An 18,972-nucleotide genomic window follows, 5' to 3' on the forward strand; every position below is an offset into this window, starting at 1 on the left:
TGTGGGTCCTCTTCTGTTTAACTTGTTTATTAATGATATTTCTGATGTAATAAAGATTCAAACCTATCTGACTGTCTAAGGATCCAAGAAGACCAGACTTCCCTCTGTAATTGGTCTCTTTCCGAAAGTCACCAGTTAAATAAAGATAAGTGTTTTGTCATATCCTTTAGCAACTCTAAAAATAATGTGATTGTCTGTCACATTAATACAAGTCTTCTCTCAAGAGTGTCTAAAATAAGAGATTTGGTGGTGTTATTTGACAATTTCTTGTCATTTATCCCTCGCATCAACAATTTGTCAAATATAGCATACTATAATCTAGTTTTTATCACAACAAACTCTTAAGATTTTTCGGTACCCACATATAGAATTATATATCTTACTTTTGTCAGTAGCATCCTGTCTGATGGTTCTATAGTATGGTGATTGTACTATTTTAACATAAGTACACCCTTGAAAAAATTCAAAATAAGTTGCTCCAGATTTGTGCTTATAGATTAAACATACAGAACATATCTTAAGTGGAACTATAGGAACTATATATATAACTCTTCGGAACTAAATGAGATCTAGTTTTTCTCTATAAACTCATTGACCACACCACTGACTTTGCTGATTTATCAAGTCTTATCAACTTTTAATGTAGTACTAGAATTCTTAGAGACATGCCTTTGTTTTCTATAAAATACTATCACACAAACAATAATAAGTGCTTTTATGCATACAAAGACTTAATGAAAAGTAAGTTACTGAATCGTGAGTCTAAGCTGAGAATCTATAAAACAGTAATTAGACCAGTGGTCACATATGGATGTGAAACGTGGACCCTCTCAACCACTGATGAAAATCAACTAAGAATATTTGAGCGCAAAATACTAAGGAAGATATTTGGACCAACCCAATGCAGCGATAGTTCGTGGAGAATTAAAATGAACCACGAGCTGGATGAACTAATGCAGAGCGCAGATATTGTCAGATTTGTAAAATCACAAAGACTAAACTTGCTTGGTCACCTAGAAAGAATGCCAGATAATCGAGCTGTAAAAGTAGTCCAGAGATGGAAGCCCCAAGGAAACAGAACAAGAGGAAGGCCCCGTAAAAGATGGATAGACGACATAGAGAGGGATCTTAAAACCATGAACATCAGGCAGTGGCGAAGGAAAGTATCCGACAGGGCAGAATGGAAGAACATTGTTAAGCAGGCCAAGACTCACAAAGGGTTGTAGCGCCATTAGAAGAAGAAGAAGACTATCACACAAACCATGACAATTTCTCTTCTATGAACAGAATTCACACACTAGAAAATTACTTTAATTAATCTTATGATCTGGTGGATTTAAAATCTGTATTGTATAAATTGGAGTATTCATTTCATTTTAATAAGATTTTCAGGAAAAAGTAATTTATTTTAATTTAATCATTTGTTTAGCATTAGGTACTTAATCATTATTTAATAGTTTTTAGTATTTTTGTAAAAATAGGGACATCTCATGAATAAAAAAAAATAAATATTGTAATTATTTAGAAAATTAAAGAAAAGCAATTTTGATTTTAAAAAATGAAGCTCATCCATTATATTTCACAAAATAATAGAAGAAAACCTCTTCACAAGTATTACATAATACATATTAATTCACAAGAATTACAAATTAAGTACATGGGAAATCTTCTCCCAGTTCTAATTGACAGAACTTTTTGTAACACATCTATAATTATATAAGTTGCAATATGACACTCAATATTATTAATTTATTAGCATATTGTATATTTTTGGAATTTGTCAAAGATCAGTATCATTAAAATCTTAGTATATTTTTACATCCATTGCATTTACAGCCACTATATTGGTATTTTTATATAATTTACCACTTGACTATATAATTTGAATTTAATCCTAACAAAATGTTTTTAATTTGCTGAATTCTTGCTTTGATAATTTCATTTTTTAACCTTTTTTATAAATCATGTTTCTAATAATAGATGCAAAAGTATCTCATATACTTCTTGTAGAACCATACCCTTTTTTTGGCCTAGGCTGCTATTCTACATTAAAGCAATACAGTAGTTTAGGAATTTGAGGAAATATAAACATTTTGACTGACAAAGCTGCTGTCAGATATAAAATTAAATTAGTGATAAAAATTATATGAATCTAAAAAGGAAAAGATACAAATGTATAATAAGCACCTCTCTTTCCAATAGAATGAGATTCCCAATTAACACAGTACAACCTCAATAATTATCCTATTAAATATCCAGAAAATGTAGCTGATCAGACAGTTTATTATATGATGCACAGTGAAAGATGAGCCGCTTATGTTATCAGAACAGTAGTTATTGATATAAGTTGAGTGATCATTATCAAATTTCCTTCAAATTTAGCAGTAAAAACAAATAAAAAAGTTGGAATTAGAACAAAGATTAAAATATTCCATCCTTTCCCATTTCTTTATGTACATGAATTCTCAGTTTTTTAACAAAAAACATATTTGCAAAAGTGGTCACAGAAAAAGATTTTTCCTAAAACAATAATCTCACTACATCACTTAAGGGAAAAGGCGCAAAATGTCGCTTGTCAAAATGTTCAATGTGTTTTAAATGTATTCATTTTTTTCAAATCGTGAGAAAACTAATAAGTATATTTGAAAAATTTAAATGCAGAATGAAAGATTATGTTATTACTGAGGGGTGAAAACCCAGACTTTTAATTTCAAATATCTCATTCAAAAGAAACTTTTTGGTTATTCTAAGGGACTTTCGGCCCTCAGTAATAATGCCATCTTTCATTCTGTGTTTAAATTTTTCAAAAATACTTATTAGTTTTCCCAGGATTCGAAAAAAATTAATATATTTAAAATGCATTGAACATTTTGACAGGCGACATTTTGCGCCTATGCCCTTAATTTTTACTTCATAAAGTGTTTTCATACATTTTTACAGGTTAAATCTAATGTTTTTTTAATTTAAAAATATTTTTGAAAATGATTTCCAGACAGGTAAAATGTAATTCAAGTTACAATCAATTATGGTTTAATGTCCTTTAAAATAGTAGCTAGATATTAATATTAACCCCTATTTTCTTTTTCTAGGCAGCCTACCATGTGATGTAAACTCCAGTGTTATTAATCCCAACATTCATTCTTTTATTAAAGAAGTAAAGAAAAGTCAAGCTGCTATTAAGGATAAGGAATACACCACTGCAGATATTGAGACAGATTCAGAAAACCAGAGGCTTCTAGATAATGATGTTTTAGGGCAAAACTATCAAGAATCACAGGAGATCACTATTGTTCCGAGGTTTACAACAAAAGCTACATTACAAATTGGTGAGTGATTTGTTACAAATAATGTATCATAATCACAGGTTTTAGTGTTATTTATTTCTTTGTCTTTTGGCATTTTTTTATTCTTGGAAGTTCTCATTAACCCCTAGCAAATCAGAAGATTCTATAATCATTCTATTATTGATTGGTAAATCAATAATCAATAATACTAAGAATGATGACTAATATCCCATGAAAATGTCTTCAAACTTAACCCTGGACACCAATTTACATATACAATATGTACCAGAACTTTATAACTAACCAACATCAAAAGGAAACTGAATATATTTGGCATACAGTTAACTAAATTCCAGAGAACCATAGGCATTTGCTTCAAGCCTTAGTTCTTACTAACCTTTTATCAAGTACCTTTATATTTAGTATACATTGTAAAAAACTATATACATATTTATAAATAAACAAAACATTTTTTTCTTTTGAATTCCTCTTTTGCTTGGATAGAAATAGGTTCATTTTTAATTTTTATGTATTTACATGGTTGCTCCCCACTTTGGATGTGTCTCATTAATTTTAAATGCCTTAATTTTGAATATCTGATTACATTTTCTCTGCCCATTTCATATTCCTTTTTTTGTTTTTTAGCTCTACTGCACTGTGTTTCTAGAATTTTTCTTATTAATTATACTTTTGGAAGTCCTTACAATTTATCTTCCTGATCTTTAATAAATGAATATCTTTACATCATAACACATATCAACGATTTCCGAAGTGGAAATTGAAATGTCAATAAACTTACTTTAACCTTTAATTGTGGCTTATTGCCATTTAAATAGTAATTACTTTAACATGCCACAAGAAAATAGCTTCAGAACAATATTAACACATATAGAGGGTATAATTAGTGTTTATTGTTTAACAAAAACATAAATTTCTTATTTTTGTCTTCCAAATATCTTAATAGTTTAAAAAAAAATCAGTTTTCACTTAAATTTGCAATAACTTTTTTGTTTATGATGCGATTTTAACTCACAAAGACGTCTCTACTTAGTGCTTTTGATATGTTTAATCCTCATAAAATATTCCAAATTATGTCTTATCTATAGTTTTTGCTATATACACGAATTACTGAGTACTTCTTGATGTTTTTTAACATGCCTTATTGATTATTTGTAAAAGTGTTATAACTTTGAAACTTCTTTCTAATAGCTGCTACCCCAGTGGATGAGCCGATCTCCTTTGATTTAGACACCATTGCTGATAGCAAGAAACCTCCTGAACTAGTAGATCCTAACAAGGTGCTGCACAGCAAATATAGTGTCTTTTTTCCTACATATAGAAGTACAGAAGATAGGGTAAGTGTTTAATTTGATTTAATTGTGAAAATTTGTCAATTCTTTTATGCAGGATTGTATATGTACTGGAGATATTTAATGTAGATGTAATAATAATATACAGGGTGTTAGTAAATAAGTGGGACAAACTTCAGGGAGCGATTCTGCATGAAAAAATAATGACAATTTGCTATATAAACATATTACACATCTCAGTTGGCTTAATTGACCTCAGATGGCTGGTATCTTCCTCAGGACACTAACATCTTATAATATGTTTTCAATGTATATTGATATGTATCAATATGTTTTTGTATGATAACACCGAAAATGTTCTAAAATTTTTAATATGTTCGGATAATTTTAAATTTTATAAACTAGGTGTAAATCTATAATTTTTTGATTAGATTTTATATACCTTTTAAAAACAACAAATATTTTCAAAAATTATTGTCCATCTTCTTCTTACGATGCCCTCTCCATTACTTAAGGTTGGCTATAACTACAGCAAATTGCCCTCTATCTTAAGCTGTTCTTAGTATTGAATATGTGTCCATGCCTGTCAAGTCTCTTACATTTTTCGTCCAGAAGCATTTTCTTCTTCCTGGACCTCTTCTTCCTTCCACTTTCCCTTCCATTATCAGTCGTAGGAAGTTGTATTTATCTCCTCTGTAAATATGTCCTAAATAACTCGTTTTTCTGGTTTTTACAATATTTAGGAGTTCTCTCTCAATCCCCATTCTTCTCAGCACCTCCTTGTTGGTTGCGTGCTCTGTCCAAGAGATCTTCAGCATCCTTCGAAAAAACCCACATCTCAAAGGCTTCTATATGTCTCATACTTGTGATTCCGAGGGTCCATGTTTCCACTCCGTATAGCAATATGGAATAAATGAATGTTTTTACAAATTGGTATCGGATATCCAACGATAAGGTAGAGTTTATTAGGAATTTTTTCATTCTTTAAAAAGTGGACCTAGTATACTCTATATGAGCACGCATTTCAACTTCGTAGTCAAGATCGTTTGTTATCCAACGACCAGGATACTGGAATTTTTGTACGGGTTCTATCTTTTTGTTGTAGATACGAATATTAATGTCGGCATTTGGTGCACGTGTAACGGCCATTACTTTTGTTTTATTTGTGTTTATAGTCAGCCCCAAGCTATCTCCCTTTCTGGTTATGGCATTCAAAAGTCGTTGCAAACCCTCAGCACTGTCTTCAATAATGACGGTGTCTTCTGCGTATCTTAAGTTGTTTACATATTCTCCGTTGAATTTTATTCCTTCAATATTTTCAAGGGCATTTTGGAAGATCTTTTAGGAATACATATATTAAACAGTTGTGGAGAAAGTACACAGCCCTGGCGAACTCCTCTTTTTATTGTCATTTCTGCTGTCATACGATTGTCTATTTTAATTATTTGATCCCAATATAGGTTTTTAATAAGGGCCACCGTGTTATGTTAGGATTTCTATGAGTTCTGTGTGTTTTACTCAGAGAACAAAGAATGAAATTTAATGGCTGAAACTTTTAGGATGGTCGGATGATTAGTACAACTTATTTCAGACTTAAACTTGTGTTCTGCGTCGATATGACTCATAGCTCTTTAGAAAATGGATTACCTCTAGCAGTATTTTTTTAAAAAAAATTATGAGAAGTTTTAAATTGTGGTAAAATTAAGTGAAGTCTAAAAAGTTTTTACAAGCGTATTAGAATGCCAATCAGTTTTTTAATTAATATTTACCTTTTCAAATAAGCGGGATATTACATTTAAATAATAACACAGCTGGAGAGATACCGTATAACTCATTTTTATGAGGGACGAAAATAATGAGCAATAAAGTAAAGATGATTAATTTATTAATATCTGCAAGACAATTAAAATAAAAACTGATATATATATATATATATATATGTAAATACTTTTTTCTTTTTGGGTGTGGTAGTCAATAAAAAATAGAGCTTTGCTAAGGCGTACTATTTATTCTGAATCCAAGCTTTCGGTGGTTTTTTGCCACCTTTATCAAGGTCTACAAAGAAAATTACTATGAAGTAACAAAATGAATGGTGCCAAAAAGGCTGTAAAAAACTATAAAAAACTTACCCGAATGTAAGATTCGTGGCATAAACAACAACGTTAAATAACATGATAAAACTGAGGTTGCAACTAAACTTAAAAATGTTACTGTTAAAAAACACTTTAAAAATTACTAAAAACGTTAAAAGTTAAAAACAAAATGTAGGACGACATGTTGAAAACCGTCGTCGTTGCAGGCTTGATTTCAGTGTTATACTGAAATCAAGCCTGCAACGACGACGGTTTTCAACATGTCGTCCTACATTTTGTTTTTAACTTTTAACGTTTTTAGTAATTTTTAAAGTGTTTTTTAACAGTAACATTTTTAAGTTTAGTTGCAACCTCAGTTTTATCATGTTATTTAACGTTGTTGTTTATGCCACGAATCTTACATTCGGGTAAGTTTTTTATAGTTTTTTACAGCCTTTTTGGCACCATTCATTTTGTTACTTCATAGTAATTTTCTTTGTAGACCTTGATAAAGGTGGCAAAAAACCACCGAAAGCTTGGATTCAGAATAAATAGTACGCCTTAGCAAAGCTCTATTTTTTATTGACTACCACACCCAAAAAGAAAAAAGTATTTACATATTTTTTCCAAACTAGTCAAAAAACTTTGGACTACTTTTTCTATATATATATATATATATATATATATATATATATATATATATATATATATATTATATATCATATATATTATGATATTTTAATTTATTTCTGTTAAAACTTAATAAACAATGGTAAAAAATATTTTTTCGTGAAATGCTCTTGTCATTAATGGTTGTACATAAGCTAAAACATAAAATAACGGACTTAATATATTTCAAAACAACAACATATTATTCATGTGTTATCTATTCATATTTACGACACTAATAGACCAACCAATAAAATTATTTTCATGTGTAAAATCATTGAAACATTTATGAAAATTGCTGTAATATTTAGGTGAGGTGAAGTTTAGTCATCAGTTTCGGTCGTTGTGATATATTGAGAAATGTACCGCGTCATGAGAAAGAATTTGTGTATTAAAACTTTTGAATAAACAAAAAAGTGATTGAAAATTTGAGAGGAAAGTGAGTGTTTTTATATAATTTTTAATAATCGATAAAACCATATGAAACTTTCCCAAATTGTGAGTTTTTATAACTTTGAAATAGATATTTTAGTCTTTCCCCAGCATGGCTCTTTGAAAATGTACTTTTTTTTTATAAAACCCTAAATTTTCCAAAAATTACTGGTTCAATAGAGTCCATCTTATGCACATAATACAATACAACTATTGGCACATAACACGGAACACTTTTATAAAGAACTTACATGTTCTGCAAAATCTAGCATAAATATACAGATTATAATCCCAACAACATGCTAGTCAGTTTTGATGAATCTTTAAATAATATAATACCTTCTCAGTGGGAGTTACTGGAACAATGCATCAAACTCCTTAAACTGCTCGAAGAGATTACTAAAATACCAGTACAAATATTTCTTGCATTTCCGAAGTGATTCCACAGGTTGTTACAATGTTGAAATACCTAGAGGATGAAGAGACTGCAAATATAACAGCAAATTTATTGAGAATGAAAAATGATTCAAATTCGATTAAAATGACAAATATTTCTTAAAAATAAATTATTAACGGCATAAATTAAAAAATTTATTCTAAAAAATAACAATTTTATAATTTTAATTAAAACTGTTTTAAATTAAATTTGCAAACAGTCCACCACGTTCAGCCAAACAGTAGCCCAACCTATTGTATAATTGCCTTCTGGTGTTCGATAATATTTCGGGTGTTATACTTTGAAAAGTCTGAATGATTTTTTGACGAAATTCGTCTAATTGCTTCACATAACCCCATACGAAAAAGTCCAAAGGTGCAAGATCGGGAGAGCGAGGTGGCATTTTTATGATACCTTTTGTAAAGATAATTCATAATGTTGTGGACCTGACGTAATCATTTAGTGACGTCGATCTACGAACTAAACGATCTAAAATCCTATTATTTTTCTATCATACATTGATTTGTTATTTATTTATTTGTCCTCTAGATTTGTTTCAGTTCTTAAAAAGTTTATTTATAATCCAAATTAGTGCAATGTAAATATTTTACATTTTCACACAGCAATTCTTATCAGCAGTGAAGACGGGAAGTCGTAAATTTTTATTACATCTTTCAATGTGAGATAAAATAAAAATGCGATGACTAAAGCTGGGCATTCACGTTCCGACTTGCAGTCCCACTTATAGCGGCTCTCGATGGATACGACGCAACAGCACAGACGTGCCTGTGTAATAGTGGCTTCCCACGATCGGCGATTCTACAGATCATCGCGGATAGCCGATCAGCACGGACGGCAACGCACCGCAGACAGAGGTCTTCCTACGGTCTGTGATAGTCTGTGTAGGTTCGTGACAGTAGTGTTTGATTTAACGTTATTTCAAAATGCCAAATGAAAGAGAACGTATCGTTGCTGCAGCTGCGGCTGTGGTATTAATTAGTAATTACCATATTATGCGATCTAGTAACAAGCTGCCGCTGGTGGATATCAGAATACACCAAAAGTCGTTATTCGGTTCCATGCATCGTATGCATCGTTCCGGTTCTTATGCTCTGGCGCCGTGGAATTCCATAAACTTGGTTCATTTTGAGACAAATTTAAAAAATCAAAAATAACTTTGTTTGTCCATTCCATTTTTTAAGTAAAAACTGCAAAACAACTTTGACAACACTACAGACAACTACTCGTGACAGCGAATGAAAAACTTCTGACTTGCACTTGTCGTCTGTTAAAACACAGACGCGCTAGGATCGCGTCGCACGAGCATGTACCGCACCTTTGATGTTACCGACTCTAGATGGATAGGACGCACCAGCACGGACGTGTCTGTGCTACCACGGACGAGACCTTTCCCACGGTGCGTGGTGCGGGCTAGTCCGCTAATGTCCGCAATATCGCCGACCGTGGGAAGCCGCTATAATACGGACGAGACATTGAACTGATCCGCGTCCGTTCGCAATATCGCCGATCGTGGGAAGCCGCTTTTAGTAGGACTACTAGTTGGATATTTGTCTCCACTCAAGCTCAGACTTGCTTGCTATCCAACTAGCGGCCCAACTTCAATTCTAGTTTGTTTTCACGACGATGTACATCGCTTAAAGAAAAAAAATGTATCGAGTAAACACTACGCAAAATATAATTAGGAGGAGGAAAATGGCAGTATTGTGCTTGTTATCCTTAACATTTGAAAAAAATAAGAAAAAATGTTGAATGAAGAAATTATTTGTTGATCGTGTGAACTAATGTGACACGATATTGCTCAATGTCATTGATGAGGATGATTACAAAAACTACCTCAGAATTGACTGTTTCGCTGTTGCTGGAAAAAGTTAGCAAATAAATTTAATTTCTAACTAATATTCAGGCTTATTTCCAATTAAAATAGTAAATTCGCATAAGTTGCTACAAGAAAATAACTTCAGTTTGTTGATAATTCTGTAGCCAATCCGGAGTGTTTGAAATTCTACTTGTGTGGGAGTGTCCGAAATAGATCTACAGAAAGGAAAATGATTTGCCCTAACAAAAAGTAGATAATGATAAAGAATCGTGTATTTTAATAGGGGTAATTTTCGTGCAATTGAATATTTGCGAACTAGGGATCTTTGCGTAAAGCAATTCATAGAAATCTCATACGTAACAGGTGCCGAAGGTCAACTGACTGAGGAAATTTTCGATCCGACTTCCAACTTCACCATTCACGCTCCCACTTCGTCGCCAGTCGGAAGTCGGACCTTCAAGTCGTCCCTCTAGATGTTCCGACTCGTACCACTAGGTGTCCAACTAATCCAACCAGCTCACTCACGGTCCGATTTCAGATCCAACTGCGGAAGTTGGACCACTAGTCGGACTAAAAATCGGGACGTGAATGGCCTCTTTTACTGGAATGTTTAAAAATAGAGAAACATAATATGTCATGTTTATTGGAAATACTCGACATCATTAGCACGTGCAAATCCTACCCTGTCGCCTAATTTCCTATGAAATTAAAATGCTGCATGTTTACTGAAACATGTTTAATAATAACTCTATCTGGAAACGTAATCTAACTGGTAAAAAATCTAACACCTCCCGTGCATTGTGAGCTGGACAGCCGTTTTGCTGCCACCAAATTTCTGCAATTATGTGATTTCTTAGGAGATCTAGGTATTTACGACGACACAAAGTGCCCACAATGAAAAAAGGGCCAATTACGTTGTCACCTAACATACCAGCTCAGACGTTGACTTTTTGACGGTATTGTGTTTTGTAAGGAACACTTATGTGCCTATTTTCTTTAGAGTACCCTACGGTAACAGATGTATTGTGATGATCAGTTAAAGAAAAAGACGACTCATCTGTAAACAAGATTTTTTTTATGAAATCTTTGTCACGACTAGTGCGTTTCATCATGTCCTCACAAAATACCATCCGTCGTTCATAATCAGCAGGGAAAATTTCCTGAGTTTTTTGCAATTTGTAGCAATAGTACTTGTTTCTTTTTAAAATATTTCGTACAGTTCTAGCACTAATACCAGTTTTGCTTGAAATTAGGGAGCTGTTACAAGAAAAATTGATTTTAGCTAGATTACATACGGCAATTTCACGCTGTTCCCGTTCTTCATTAATTGCACGAGCTGGTTGTTGATTTTCATCTTCATCACTATCCGTGCATTTTCTACAATTCTTGACACAACCAGTTTTTTCAAATTTAAAAATAAAGTTGTGATGTGAAGATTTTTTTGGTACAACAGGGCCTTCAAATGAAAACGAAGTTACCATTTTCCTAACTTGAAATATCAATTTTTTTATTCTGTTTTTTTTTTGCGAATAAAACCAGAATTATTGCTAATGAAAAACGTATATTTGACGTTTCCGATATCAAAACTGAATGCTACTTTGACAAAACTAAAATTCAATCTAATGGGTGTTAAAAACAATCTCGTATGTCGGTACTAATTTCAAGCAATGTTAATGAGACTTTAGCATTTAGATGCTTTTCCTTAGAGAGGTTAAACGTTTGGACTAAGCTGGTTTTTATTCGGTACGCTATATTTTAGACATTGTTTTACGCCATCCTAAGGTAGTTTTTTCCCAGTTTTAGTATTTTAAAATATAGGTCGTCATTCGAAGAATTTAATGGCGCCTCTACCGAGATTGTCAATAAAAAGTGACATATCTGGTTTTTCCCTGTACACTTTATATGTATCACATCATTGAGACGCGAGTTAGCAATAAGATATACCTAAGAAGGTAGGCGGTGAGACTACTCTGCATACAGTAATTTTCAAGTGATGCGATGCATCATACGTCCATGCACGCTTGGGCTGAAAGTTTGAATGCTAGGCACTTTAGGCACATCAATAAAATAAAAATTTCAATAAATTTAATCAAAAAAACTCGTAAGGAAGAATACAGTCTATACGATTTAACACGTCATCATATTTTGTTGATATTAGTTGAAATGGTGGTTCTAAAGATCATTATTGTCAATTATTGTTCAAACGAAATATTGAAGATTTACCAAGTAAACTCTTTTGAGAATCGTTTTGTTAGATATAGTGTTCTAATTATTATCTATTATTACTAGGCAGCAAGAATAACTAATATTTAAGCTGAAATGTGACTAAAAAGTTTTATCAGCGTAGATAATTTGGTTCTTTGAAAATTAAAATCTGGACCTGCCCTAAAAATTTCAGCCATACGTCACACTACCTTTTGTTTACATATACAATTAAATTCGTAAATTGCACAAACAACATTTATCGCATTAAATTATCTAATCTAAGGTATATATTATGCAAAATAATATAAAAACGTAAACATAAGAATTAGATAACATATATTAGTCTCTACTTTTGATAAGTGTATCAACTCCCACCTACTAGGAACTCATTGTCATTTTTTACCAACCTTATAAAATAAAAACCCATTAAACTTTGCAGTATAATAAGTAACCTATCAAGGCTCTGTCGTAAGAATCTATATACAATTATTATTTGATTGTGAATAATTGTAGTAGACTCAAAAAAATCTTACACAATGTAACAGCTAGTGCATCTGTCCTTCACAAAAGTATCATTTTTAAAACAGCAACTATTTCACTGTAGAATATTAATCATTTTATTCTGCTTATGAAGTGAAAACGTCAGTTTTTGTCTATAAAATGAAAAGACGCGGTGATATAATACGGGAGGCGACGACCGCAAAATTGGTTTGATGATGAGATTATTTAATTATCATAATTTACCACACATACGTGTTATTAGAGTAATTTAATATAAAATATTATCAGAGCCCTACAATCCCCGATGGGATTATGGTCAACACCCGGGAATTATAAAATGCTATTTTTGAGGTGAATTATTATTGATAGTTTGTTGTTTTTGCTGCTTTTAGCAAAAAAATGGTAAATAATATTAAAATGTCACAAGAAAATAGCTTTAGAATAATATATAATCCATATCTTCCTCGTCATTTCCCTACAATAACTTGATCATCTGCTAAGAAAATATGTGTTAGGCACTGGTTCTCAATGTATACTCCAATTCCTCTGCATTTTCTTCTGTAATTTGTTAATTAAGGAAGTCCTTGGCGAAAGAAAAATATAATAAAAATAAATCGGTCCCAAGACGAAGAACTCCATGGTTTTGTACAGAAGTGAAGGAAAAATGTAAAGAAAAGAAAAAACTTACCTGAAATACATGTCAACCAAAACACAAGAGGCGTACCATAATTACAAGACAATTAGAAACGAAACACAGGCACTTGTAAGAAAAATAAAAAATGATCACTGGGAACGCTTTTCTAAAGAAATGGAACATGATTTTTACGTTCTGCAGAAGGAAATATGGCGCTTCATAAGAGGTCAAAGAACGGAGGTAAAGGAACTAATAGAACCAAAACACATAGAAAAGGATACGTGGATTGACTACCTAAAAAAGCTCTATGCAGAGGAAGAACAAACGACGCTAAAACCGAAAACACCAGAAATTACCACAAATGAAGAACTTAATATCAATGTACAGGAAGTTAGAAGTAGTAAGAAAATATTTGAAAACCTAAAGAACAGAAAAGCAGCAGCTAAAGACGGGATACCAATCGAATTACTGAAATACTGTGAAGCAGCAACGACAGAACAATTAAGAACATTAATTAATAAAACTATAAAACACAATAATATACCGGAAGAATGGAGAATGGGCGAACTAATTCTACTATTCAAAAAAGGAGATAAAAAACAGCCAGAAAACTACAGAGGTATAAACTTGTTAAATACTACGCTAAAACTTAAAACTAAAATTTTACAAGTGCCAATAAATCAGAGGATAAGTTTAGCAGATGAACAACAGGGTTTTTGTAGTGGAAGATCTTGTACAGGTGCAATATTCGTTATAAAGCAAATTACTGATAAATCACTAGAGTATAATAAACCAGCATTTCTGTGTCTGATTGACCTAAAGAAAGCGTTTGACAGAGTAAGACTCAAAGATGTAATCCATCTTCTGTATAATAGAGAAGTCTCCTAAATATTATAAAAACTATCGAAAACATCTACCAAAACAACAAAATGGAAGTCAGAATAGATGGATAACCTTCAGAACCTATAGAAATAGGCAGCGGAATAAGACAAGGGGATTCATTGAGCCCCGTGCTCTTCAATTTGATCATCAAAAGCGTTAACAAAGGAAGAGGATACAGAATGGTAAACAAAGAAATAAAAATAATCTAAATCATGAATGTGTTGCTTGTGTGAGTCCATTTCAAATAGTTAAAAGAAATAAATTAGACTTACTCACAATCAATTTAATTTTACTACACAAAAACGACCGGTTTCGCTTTCTAAAATTTGCAAAGCATCTTCAGGTCAAACGGCACAAAGTAAATTAAATGCTGAAATTATAAAAAGCCCATATTAGGGTGCTGTCTTATAAAGATATAGATCAAAAAAGTTATAGTAATTAGGCCAATATTACATGTCTGTGTTTATTAATATGCATAAAATTGATTTAGCAGACAAAGTAAAAACCTACAAATTGGTAAGAGATAATTTATTGAATTGTAATAAATTAGAAATAAACAAAATACTACTTACATGCCGGTACAAGAATTTTTTTCTTTGCAAATTTTAGAAAGCGAAACCCGTCGTTTTTGGGTAGTAAAATTAAATTGATTGTAAGTCTAATTTATTTCTTTTACCTATTTAAAAATAATCTGTTACGCAGACGACGCAATATTGATAGCCCAAGATGAAGATAGTTTGCAAAGACTGGTCCAAAGATTTAGCATAAGAGCAAAAGAATTTAATATGACAATCTCATCTCAGAAAACTAAAACAATAGTAGTCAGCAAAGAACAAACTAGATGTAAAATAGAAATTGATTTTATCAGTATTGAACATGTAATGGAAATAAAATACCTGGGAATTATACGGTCTAGCTATGGAGACCTGGACAAAGAAGTGAGAGATCAAATACAAATAGCAAATAGACTGGGAGGATGCCTTAATAACACTGTCGAAACACACATTAACACTGAGATTAAGTTAACTATTTATAAAGCCAGTGTAAGACCAATAATGACATATGCCCCAGAAACAAGACCCGACACAGCCACAACGCAAAGGCTACTGGAAACGGCAAAGATGAGAATACTGAGAAGAATTACAGGAAATACGCTGAGAGATCGAAAGAGAAGTGAAGACATTATAAGAAAATGTAACGTACAGTTTATAAATAAATGGACACAAAATAGAAAAAAAGAATGGAATAACCACATAAGCAGAATGGAGGAGACCCGTGTCGTTGAAATAGCAAGAGATAAGTCACCAATCGGCAGAAGAAGTATCGGACGACTGCGCAAAAGATGGAGTGACAACCTTCCATAGAGGTATTAATCCGCCAATGAACAAGCAGAATTGCTTAGAAAGAGGAAGAAGAAGAAGAATTTGTTATTGCCACCTAAATCATCATCATCACTGGATCGATAACCCTTTTTGGGTATTAGTCTGCTCCAGATTTTTCTCCATTCTGATTTATTTTGTGCTTTTTTTCCCTGTTAGTCCCTGCCTATGGATCATGCAGTTACTACCAGAACACTTTTTAGCTATATTTTTAATAAGCTGTACAGCCCCATTAGTTATGCCACTCATGGACCTTGCTCCATCGCTACAGATATCACAGTTGTCCCATGGTATTTTATTATCTTCAAGAAAGAATTTAGAAGACTAAATATTTCGACTCCAGGAGCACTTGTTAGTAAAAATCTGCATAAAATAAGATCTTCCAGTAATGCGTTTCCGTGCTGATTTCTAACGATTACAATTAATATTGTGAGTCCAGCTACTTCGGTTAAGGCATCCCTTTGTAATTAAAATTTGCATGATATGAGACGAAAAGTAAATTCACTCTTTATATTGGCTGCTAAATCTATGATGGGCTGAGCTACCATATCATTTGAAAGTGGAATCTTACAAAAGAAAATCATCGGAAGTGATGCCTGACATATCCAACCTTTCGGACGCGGCTGGGGAGGTACCGTCAGTGTGGTAATTTTACTATGGAGTGGTCTAACGAAGTTGTTGGAATTTTTATCATTGTATAAACTACAAAACTTCTAAAGTTTTACCGTCAACACTGATGGTGTACAACCAGAGCTGTAAAAGATACTTTTTAAAAGTATCTAGATACTTTTAAGATACTTGAGGCAAAAAGTATCTTAAGATACTAAGTATCTAAGATACTTTTTTGTGAAAGTATCTAAAGATACAAAATACCGGAAAAGTATTTAGAGTAAAAATATCTTAGATACTTTCAAGTATCTTTCAGATTTTGTTAAATAAAAAATTTAGCACAGGGTTTGCGACTGGCGCATATCGTGATTATCGATATTGGGCACATCCTGAAGGGATTCCAACAAAAAAATAGCTTCCTATGGAAAATGTCCAATCCAAAACAGATCCCGCCTAGACTATTACAGTAGTAATGTTATTTTTACTTACATCAAATTGTTTTAATTGTTCCTCATTTTCCTTCATAATTTTTATAGCTTCTGTAATTACCAAATCCTTAATTTCACTAAGGTCATTTTCGATATTCCTGATTCCTCGAAATGCAGTAAGCCAACGTGTTCTAAATAAAGGATTAGTAACTGCAGCAATTATTGCAGATTGGTTAGTCAACTTAAGAAATTTTTCAAATCTGGAGTTTAAGGATACTGTCAGAGCGTTCAAAATAGGTTCCACATATTTAAACTTATTGGTTTTAAGCTTTTCAATTTTAAGAAACAAGCTTACGATTGATGGTAGAAGGAAACCGTAGTACATATTTTGTTCGCCTTGAAGAATGTCAAGTGCCAAAGCAAACGGTTTTAGTATTTGGCATAATTCTGCTAAATAATTTAGATCAGTATCTCTGAGCCGATCTTGTTTTGCAAAATTTAATTTTTTGATCTAAGAGAACTGGTTGAATTAATTATTTTCATAATATCAGTAGTTGTTATTAGGGCAAGTGTATGACTTGCACAACGTATGTGTTCAGATAAAGTAGGTATGATCAAATTATTGTCACTTAAATTATTTGGAAGGAGATAATTTTCGTTTTCAATTATGTCAGGAATATCCTCTTCATCCTATAAAATATCTTCCTGATCTTCCTCAATGATGTCGATATCATCTTTTGAAACTTGTTGTTGATGTTCACCGTCGTCACCAGTGTAGTGTAAAACATTATTGATACCAAAAACACCAAATGCTTAGACAAAATTTGAGCCGTTGTCAGTAATTGTTGCTAACACTTTATTTGGATGTAGATTATAAGCAGTATGTATGTCTTCTAATAGTTCAGCTATACGGTCGTCTGTATGCGCTCCAGAAAATCTTCTACATGCTGACTTTCGTAGAAGTTTGTCGTCAATCCAATGACATGTAACACCAAGAAAACTTCGGGTTTTGCATGACCAAATGTCAGCCGTCGTGCAGACGTAACGGATATCATGTAATGTTAATTTTAAGTTTTCTTTGTTCTCAGACACCATAGAGGAAATTTTTTTTTACAGCTGTAGACCTGGATATGATTTTTAAAGGAGCAATTCCCTTAAATAAATTTAAAAAGCTACGATTTTGTAACAACGACAAAGGTGACATGGTATCTACAATAAACTGAAGAAGTCTTCTTCTCCCGCTACGGCCGGCGCGACAGGTCGAAGCTTGTCGGATCATGAAAAGTATCTATTTCTCAGGTCCTGAGTAAGTATCTAAGATACTTTTTTGTATCTAAGATACTTTTTTGTATCTAAGATACTTTTAGTATCTAAAGATACTTTTAAAGATAAAAGATACTAGATACTTTTAAGAAGTATCTAAAGTAAAAGTAACTTTTAAATGAACCAAAAAGTATCTTAAATAAAAGTATCTAAGATACTTTTAGTATCTTAGATATTTTTTTATCTTTTTACTAAAGATACTTTCAGCTCTGTGTACAACAGACTTAACCCTCGATATTCACCATCGGAATGGTCCGAATAGATTTTAGGATAGGTCGAGTGTATTTATCAAAAAGCAAATATTTACTAATGTCATAGTAACGTGGGGTGCCAACCGTTGTTTCTTTTCGGATCGTTAATATCGGTTTTTTTTGTTCTCTTTGCCGACGTAAACCAGTTCACAAATTTTTGTATTTTGAGAATTATTTCCTAAGTGGAAATTGAAACGTCAATAAACTTACTTTAACCTTTAATTATGGATTATTCCTAATTAAAATAGTAAGTAATAGTTGATTGATGGGTTTAATGAAGAATTGGAGGCCAACTGTTTTTAGAATAAAAATAGTAAAATAAAAGATAAAGTTAATAGAGATATAAAATCAAAATAAATTGAAGTAAAATAATTATTAAAAGAAAAATAACAAACATATGACGTTTATAACGTTACATTGGTTTTATATTAGGCAAGTAAATCGATCATTTGGGTGGGACAACTTATATTACAAAAACCTTGCCACTTAAATTTTCATTGTAAAGCCATTTCGTTAGCCTCATATCTATGTATCAGCCATCCTAACACATTGCGTGCAGCAAATTGATCGGTGGCTGATTTTGTAGCGGCCTCTACGACTATTAGTCATATTGTTGGAAACTAATTACTATTTATGATAAACATTTATGTAACGTCAATGTTAGAGAGGAAAGGTCAGCCTACCATTATACACGATGTCAGTAAGGATCAATGAATAATG

General features: G+C 32.3%; 1 protein-coding gene and 1 long non-coding RNA gene across 4 annotated transcripts in view; one reads left to right on the top strand and one right to left on the bottom strand.

Annotated features, from left to right (window-relative positions):
• LOC140436564 (uncharacterized) overlaps positions 1 to 18,972 on the top strand; it is a 158,581-nt gene that overhangs the window by 81,709 nt on the left and 57,900 nt on the right. For all 3 annotated transcript variants that reach the window (XM_072525488.1, XM_072525490.1, XM_072525489.1), the window contains 2 exons: positions 3,090 to 3,326; positions 4,494 to 4,639. In XM_072525488.1, the coding sequence (XP_072381589.1) occupies positions 3,090 to 3,326; positions 4,494 to 4,639 (383 nt within the window). The remainder of the gene's footprint in view (positions 1 to 3,089; positions 3,327 to 4,493; positions 4,640 to 18,972) is intronic.
• The window catches only part of LOC140436565 (uncharacterized), an 80,374-nt gene that overhangs the window by 3,372 nt on the left and 58,030 nt on the right, over positions 1 to 18,972 (bottom strand). The window lies entirely within an intron of this gene.

Source organism: Diabrotica undecimpunctata, chromosome 3 (assembly GCF_040954645.1).
Source record: "Diabrotica undecimpunctata isolate CICGRU chromosome 3, icDiaUnde3, whole genome shotgun sequence".
NCBI classification, from domain to species: domain Eukaryota; kingdom Metazoa; phylum Arthropoda; class Insecta; order Coleoptera; family Chrysomelidae; genus Diabrotica; species Diabrotica undecimpunctata.